General features: G+C 34.4%; 1 protein-coding gene across 1 annotated transcript; it reads right to left on the bottom strand.

The window, feature by feature from the left end:
* Positions 1 to 995: 995 nt before the first annotated feature.
* Positions 996 to 4799, bottom strand: LOC127877218 (uncharacterized). Its single transcript, XM_052422895.1, has 4 exons — positions 4736 to 4799; positions 4273 to 4398; positions 1787 to 1931; positions 996 to 1255 (listed from the first exon to the last, which is right to left on the bottom strand). Exons 1-4 carry the CDS (start codon positions 4766 to 4768, stop codon positions 1176 to 1178), a joined length of 384 nt encoding a protein of 127 aa, XP_052278855.1. The 5' UTR covers positions 4769 to 4799; the 3' UTR covers positions 996 to 1175.
* Positions 4800 to 8804: the final 4005 nt, after the last annotated feature.

The following is an 8804-nucleotide window of genomic DNA, read 5'->3' as shown; positions in this document are numbered from 1 at the left end:
GAAGTATTTGACGGATAAATTAGATGGTAAAGGCAATTTTGACAGTCATATAGAGACTACGCTTAACATACTTGGACACATTCGTGAATTAGAGAATAATATAACGGCTGCATGGACAACATATGCCTTATCTGTGTTTAATATCCCAATCAATAATGCCGCGTTGTGGCACTTGTTCCGTTTACTGGGACAGCAAGTGTACGGCAAAAAAGGCGACACACCTTAATACTACTCACAGAAGACTATGTAGATACGAAGGAGATAATTTATTTGATACTGACGTTTTTTCGTAGGATTGGTGTATAAGAAAATCAGATAGTTCGAGACGATATGCGTTGTGCGTTTTGTTTAGCAAATACGTACATTTTGTAACAAGTTATGTGTATTTTGATGTATGCTAGAAATGTTGTTCTTAATTTGCTTAGTGGTATCGTTTCGTTATCCCCTTTAATGTAATAAAAAATGACGTGTGAAGTACCAAATGAAATTACATAACACATGTGTTGAAAAAGATATGAGCGATTCAAAATATTACAATAAAAGAGATTCAAAAGATTACAATAAAAATTGTCATGGTTATGCATCAATATTTGGTTTTATTGTTAACTTTTAAAGCTTAAGCAAAAAACGTAGTTAAGATCTTTTATCGATGTTTATCATTTTGAATCATGTTTAAAAGATTTGTTAGAATACCTGAGCAATAGTATATTTCATGAAATCATAGCATTATATATATATATATATATATATATATATATATACTATATATATATACTTAAATATTTTGAAAATGTTAACCTATAATTGTCTTTCAAGTTTCAAGTACAACTTCCTTCAAGTCATATCTTTCGATATATATTTATAGAGAAGTATTTGGTCAAGTGCAATGGCATAACATCCGATTATTGCTGTCTTCTATTTCTAATTCTATTGAGTTCTATTGAGTTCTATTGAATGAATGGCATACTTTGAAATTAAGAACTGAGTCCTACCACTCAAATTCGCTGATTTTATCAAACATTATTGACGTATTAAAAAAAACGTAGCACCAATTAACAAAGACAGATAAGAGTCGAGAACATGTTGACACACACAGAGTAAATCATTCGGCAAGTTAATGTATGCCATATTGTCGGAAAAGCTATTGGCCCAGACAGGACGGTGAAATTTATGGATTAAATGATGACCTTCGACTGCTGGCAGGTGATGTGGTCAAGGACGTAATTGGAGACAGTTAGTTTTGGGACTCTTCCACCTGAAATAACATCATATTAACACACTGTAATTAGTCATAATCCAGATATTACTGAAACCTTAAATTGATGACACATGAAATGAATTCAAATCGATGATTTTGCCTTATGTAATTTCACAAGCTTTGAACCATGTCATGTAGTTTTGCGAATAAAGCAGGTGCTTTTTATTAATAATTACGGTCATGAAAATACGACTACAAATATACATTATTATATTAAAAAAATAATTAGTATATTTGACCAAGAGCATACGCCATTAAATAGATTATTTCATCCTGTAAATATAAAGACATAGTTTATCTTAGGTTCTAAAAACTTGTCTTGCAGGAAAGTCGTATAAAAAGCTGAGCCTATCCACTGGGTGTGTTGGGCGCAAAGGGCAATCTGAATAAGAACAATACAATGTAAACCAAATAAATACTAATGTGTCCGTTACTCAAAGATTTGAACTAGTTTATGTAGTATTCGATATACGTGTTCAATATTTACTAAAACGTATAACAATTAAATAATAAACGCTTAATACTGACCTTGAAAAGCAAAGCAACCTCGTCTGGAGAGAGTCCCTCGTTGTGGTCCTTGTTGATTGTGGAAAAAGTCCTGCGCGCGATTCTGCTCCTTCAATAGGTATAGCAGGCGCAGAGGTTCGATGTTGTACGTACTGCGTAACTCGATCTGCAAACAGCCATGTATTAATTGAACCAGAAAATGGCCCACTATGACACCTACTGTGCATCTCAATCTGCAAACATACGGGCATTCATGAATAAAAAAAAGGTCAAGGCAAATTCACACTTAATCGAATTGCCAGAGTCCCATTATGAAACTGTTAACTTTCAAGTCATGTTCTTGTGTTTTCATCATTTCAAATTGTGAAGGTCCTCTATTAATATAAAAACGAATATGTCTTCTTTCGGAATTAAATTTATAAAAAAAATCATGCAACTTCTAAGAAAATTCCATTGCTAAAATGCAGGCGCCATTAAAAAACATGATTCTGGCTATGGGATTTCGACAAAAGCACAGTTCTTCGATAAAGAAACGTTCATCTGTTAACACAATCCATGCACCAAACTTACACAGACACCCATGGGATACAAGAAATATCACTAAAGGCATGTATGCGATTGATAAATAGCTTAAACACTGAAGAGGAAAGGAACTATTTAGAAATAGGCACTACAGGTAATTTCCGATTGACTCCGGATGGATACACAATGATTAGGTGAAATGTTACATTAAATAACACTAAACATGTTTAGATCATGGAAAATAAAACTGCAACTGCATCATTAAACACCTATGTGTACCTCACATACCAAATTTTAAATCGAACCGACCATAAGAAATGCATCAAAGAGTATTTTAGTAATGTCACATGGTAAGCGATCTGCCTTTCGTTTTTTTTTACTTGAATTCCGTAGGCAGCTCGGGCTAAAACTCGATTTGTTTAAACATATTTCTTTCTTTTGGCAAATACAGTGTACAAACATGATGAACAATTTAATCATTTTTAGAAAAGGATTGAAAAAGAAGAAATAATTCTTATATAGTTTCTCTCCTTACAGTAGCATTTACGACAAAAATGGGTTTGCTTTAAAGCGGCCTTTTCACGTTTTAATAAATTGACAAAATAAACAAAAAATGGTGTCAGATTCGCAAATTTTCGTTGTAGTTTATATTTGTGAGGAAACAGTAATACTGAACATTTATCATGCTCTAAAATATCATCTATATGCATCTTTTGACGATTTAAAAACCTGAAAATTATAAAGCGTTGCAATGCGAAAAGATTGAATAATTTGGAGAGTTATGTTGTCGTTATATTTTGGGGTACTGCTCGAATTGCTTATATAAAGAATACAATTCAGCACTCAGTGTATGAGCACGGATGGCCGAGTGGTCTAAGCGATATACTTTTATTCCAGTCGTTAGTGATTCGAGCCCAGTTGAGTGTTACTTTTTTTCTTTCTTTATTTTTTTTTTTGACTGGAGCTTTTTAGATCCTATGTTTACATTTATCAATATAGAGCAATTATCGACAAACTTTCATACATGCCAAAATCTGTGAAAAGGCCCCTTTAAGACATGTTTACATTGAATATGCCAGAAATAAGAATTAAAATTCGCTTGTAAATCAATGAAAAAAAACCCATCAGCATCAACATATTCACGGCTCATTTAAACTTGTTTTATACAACCTGTCACGGTAAATCTCATAGAACACACAGAGAATATTGATTCTTGTAGCATGTGTCCCTGGGAACATATTAAAATCAACGAAATAACATCTTGATTTTCCTGAAGAGCCTGAAGCGAATTGACCACGGAGGGTTGCACAATATTTAAGTAAAACGTAGCCGCAGTACTGCCCATCTCGATCTGCGTTCAACATCAGGGTGCAGGATAACGTGACTGTGTGGGGTTTACAATTAAACGTTAAAGGATGTAAACAAACCGGTAAGAGGTGCTTTTTTTTTTCAAATAACTTTTTAAAACATTTTTTCTTAAGAATTTCAACTCGTGACAGACAGTTTTTATGCTGCTTATGGCGATATAAAATACATCTGAATCACTTATTTAATAAGCTTGTGTTCGTGGCATTCATGAACACGGTATGCAGCATTCATCGTGAAATTTTGGCACCGATTCCAGGCGTATTAAAGGATTTGTACTTAAATCTTAAGATATCGACACAAACTAAAATAAAAAACTGTCTTTTATGCACTTAATAGTTTTGCTAATGTAATTAAATAACTTGAGACATTTGCAAAAATAAAGTTCTTAACGGTGTGTTTACATTCTGTCCAGTCCGTCTGTAAAGCACATTGAACATGGCTTGCCAGAAGTAAGAAAGATGCTCCATGTTTTACGTAGCACGCATGTCGGTCTGTGACCAACACGGAAATTATTAATATACTTCGCAGTTTGGTCATGCGGACATATATGCCGTAAGAGTCATTGTTGTTTGAATGAAATTCCTTGATATAGGTTTACACGTGATTACATTTCTAACCTCTTTAAGCATGTCATTTCTGTTTCTGCATGAGACCGGAAGTGACGTTTCATACACCACGTGGAAATTGCGTTCCTGGCGCCTTGCATCCAGCACTCCCTGAAAAGCCTTGTCCACCACAATACACTGGGAATAAACAAAAATACGGTCCATAGCTTGATAAAATTTACCACTGTTAACAAACGTTTATGGAAGAATACTCAGCCTATATACTTACTTATGTTGTGTCATTTATCTCGTGAAAAAATATGTACGAGGCAACCCGGATATGAATATGTAGGTCATTCAAACGTATAATATAGTTAAGAAGTATCAAGTTGATTTTGTCGAGGTATACATTGTTTGGTAACAAACGCAATAATGTTTTATAAAATAAATTTGGGTTATGTTACATGTGATCTTTACTGAAATAGACAGTATGAATTTTGTGACGATGAAAAACTGAAGAAACCGTTATACAAACTTTGAGATATAACTTTCCATACAAGTTTGACATTTCCTTAACCGTTCGTCTGCTTCAATCTTTACGATAAGACACGTAACCTGTAAGAGTGCAATACATGAACCACGGAACCGTTGGATGTACACTTTCAGAACTTTGACTAGAACACGTGAATTTACAGTTTGACGGGAACGGATCCAAGTGACCGAATGCCGTACCTGCATGCTCAGTTGCTCTAGTGCCATGCTGGCGTTCTTCTGTATCCCTTCCAACAGCACAGTAGCGAACGACGGCGTGATGGGGTTCCAGTCCAACTGACAAATATAAAGGCATTTTATATGGATCATAATTAAGTGGCTATTAACTATGAAAAAAGCAGGGTTTAACATAGTCTAATTAACTTTATATATTTTGGACATATTTTATTCGACATAGTAATTACTTTCCCCGAACTTCTCGATAATGACAGTTCTCTATTAAACTCTCTATATTTGTATATAGAGTCTAAAATATATTTTAAATTATAAATGGAGAAAGCGGTAACGAGACCTACGAATTTTTATGCAATACTAATCGATGAAATATTGACAATTATCGGGAATCACTTCCAATTTCTTTCTTAATACATTGACTAGTGACTAAAGATATTATTTTAATGTTATAAATACAGTTATAAACACTCACTATGAGCACTTTCAGTGTCTTGTTTTTTAGCAGCCCCTTCATGAACTCGAGCAGTGCCGGTGGGTGGATGCGATTGCACGATACATCGAGCTTCTCCAGCGTCGTGTTGTGACGTAACACGTCAGAAACGGCAACGCTGCCCTCGAAAGCGAACCCGTTCCAACCGATGTTTAAATATTCTATGGATTTATTTTTCTGTAATGGGTATGGTTTTAAATGGTCCAGATAAACTGTTATAAATGTTTTTACTGGGTACATATATAATAAAAGCAAAGCTTAACTTTCCCTATGATGTATGGATATGAATTTAAATGTTTATGTATTCACTTTTAATGTATTTAAACGTTGATTCTTTATCAAATCCTAATATATTTAGTCTTATCATAGCAACAATGCGGACATTTTGTTGTTTATTTTATAGGTCTAGCAAAGTTTCGGTCCCGGTTTACTGTGATGCAAAGGCGCGTGAATAACTGATAAGAAAACTGTTTTTTAACAACCTATATAGCAGCGCCCATGTTATTTAAAATTTACATACTGACCGCGCATGTCAAACATGTGTGACTAGATAATTTAACGTTTTCTCTTCTATTATGAACACTATAAAATTTCGGTAGAGTTGTCTCACAATGCAAGACAAATGGCACTTACCGATAGGTTTTCATTAATGTCTTTCCCTAAAATTCGTATTATATGATATCTTGAAAGCAATACTGTGTTATTAAAGGCGTTTTTTAATAATACATTCCGTCTTCTCCTGAAGATTAGCTGATCCAGCACTGACCCTGAAAGTCTTGGAATGGAATTTCACTGTAATGCGTACGTGTAATTGGGCAAAAATGAACATGCAGAGTGTAGTCCGCAGTTCCCTAAATTGATCAGTGTGACATTATATACTACAAAGACGCGGCGATGTTGCCAATGTTCCGGTAAATTATGATCAAATCAGCCAATGGAATAAATGGAGTGTATTTATTCGGGCCTGCTGGCGTTAGGTAAAGGTCAGAATGAAGAAAATAGAAAGTCAGTTAATAAAAATTGTTGCAAGTTCAGAGTTACACTAAAAATTTGAATAATACCAAGCAAGTTAGACATGAAAGAACGTACAAAAACAAGACTAATGTGATCTATCATTTACACCTTGTCAGAATCAAATGAGGAATCAAATGGAAAATCTGATGATACTGTAGTGGTAAATTAGCTATGTGGCTTAGTGAAAAGAAATGATACACCAACAGAAACAATTAGACTAGTGAGAAAAAGAAGCACTAGACCACGGCCAATCAAGCTTTTTTGAAAGAAAGAAGAATGGACAATCCTTAGAAGCAATCTAGTGCTTAAGTTTAAATTCAGGTTACGCCTGACTATACATATAGACAGAGACTATTCGAAAATCAAAATGAAAGAAGAGGTTACTAAACGCTATGTTTTTTAACAAGCATTTGCCTTTAAGAAATAAAAGGAGGAACTAAACCAAAACTATAACTCAAATCTGCTCTCAACAGCCTGTATCTCCCAAAATAAATTCTCCAACAAGAGACAATATGCTCGAAGCATACGATGGAGACCTAGAAATAACGTAAGCCCTTGCCAGTCGCTCCAAATTTATTATACTAATACAAATCCTAGTCAGTAATCAAACGACGAAAGCAGCTCTTATAAAGTTGCAAACGGCCAGGGACCCATTTGGGCAAGGGGTCGGGAAGAGGGAACAGACATGGCCCGGGACACGACTCCCTTGGAGGCGGACGTTAGATAACAGAAAAGAAACCGTTAATAGTTCATTAAGTTTAGCTTATTATAATGTTTACAATTAACTAGTTCTTCCTTTACCTGTATAATGCGGTTATTGTAAATGTATCTAATGAGTAATGGCAGTTATATTTCCACAGAGACAATAGTTTAATGTGATGGCGGTACTTCAGATGTACCGGTATCTAGTGATTCAAGCATTAATTTCAGGTGACACCGAAATAAATCGAAGAGGTACTTGCTTAAACTTTCTTACAAATAACACTGAAATATATGGAAACGGCAATTCTGATGTCACAACAACGATAGCTTTTGTTTTGAAAAGCATGAAAGTCTTACATGTCTTATTACAAATGCTGACGGTAGCGGCAATTAATGGGCACAATTTGAAGATTTAGTTTACATTCACCAGACGGACATAATACAAATAATAAAAGTATTCCACAAGACGGGTGACAGAGTTGATTTCGAGTAACTTACTGGAGGGTTTTCAGCATTTTGTCAATCCGATATATTGTGATATTTGAAAAAGAAGTGCAATTTTATTCATAGGAAATCTGAACACTTTTGTACTTTATGAAAACTGTGGGTGTGTAGTATGATCCGACAATGACGCAATTTGATTGGTCTAGTGTAACGGGCATCACATTCTTACAAAGCAAAAACAAGACACTCACATGAATTTATGATAGCAATCGGCCAAAAAAACATCTTAAGAAGATTATATTGGGTAACTTCAAGTACACATATATAAATTGAGATCATTTGACGTCTTCAGCGCCTGAGATCTGAGGTAGTCATGATTTACTGACATACACAGTTTCTTGTATCAAAACGTTTACAAAATATATATATATAAACTCTCAACAACCGAGTTTGGTTGAATTAGTGTTTTCAACTGACATGTTATTAGTTAATAATTTGCAAGACTTATTTCTAAAGGTAAAAGTTACCTTTTTTATATTATTCAATACTGACGGACATTCTTGAGTATATTCCCAGGCAAAAGAAAACTACTTCTTATGCGATCGGGGAGAGTACGATTTGATCACCACAGAGCGCGCTTGTGTCAATTGGGGGAATGATATCTTTTGGAAAATCCTTGAATGATAAATGATTTATTAAAAGGACAACCTACATACATGCATGCATTGACAAATTAAAATAAAATACATTTAAAAAGATCATACCTATGTGGATAACAAAGATGCATTTACAGCTATCAAAAAGAAACACCGTTCTGGGCAAAGTTTATGAAAATAAAAGAACGTACTCATTTTCAACTCTACACTTGAGATAAAAACGCTGCTAGTCAAGAATGTAGAAAAGCACGTGCTGGATTTGATGATTAGAATAGCAGAAGAAAATAATCAAAAAGTCTTCCGATTGTGCAAATTTAAAAAAGGATAGTTGATGCGAAATCGAAAACAACTAATAATTCATTAGCAGCAAAAGATGACTGTGAAACGTAGGAGGTGTTAAATTTTGTCTTCAAGTGTGTGCGCAAGAAGATGTTGAAAATGTGCCAATAATAAGTAACAGGTGCAATTGACAGACGATTAATGATCTGAATATTGGTGAAGAGCAGATTCCATGCTTAAAATAATTGAAAAAATAGGGAAGACTTCAGGGCCGGATCTATTACATCCAGTAC

The sequence above is a fragment of the Dreissena polymorpha genome, chromosome 4 (assembly GCF_020536995.1).
Source record: "Dreissena polymorpha isolate Duluth1 chromosome 4, UMN_Dpol_1.0, whole genome shotgun sequence".
Lineage (NCBI taxonomy): Eukaryota > Metazoa > Mollusca > Bivalvia > Myida > Dreissenidae > Dreissena > Dreissena polymorpha.
Note: the sequence above shows the minus strand (reverse complement) of the source record. Positions and strands in the feature narration are given on the sequence as shown.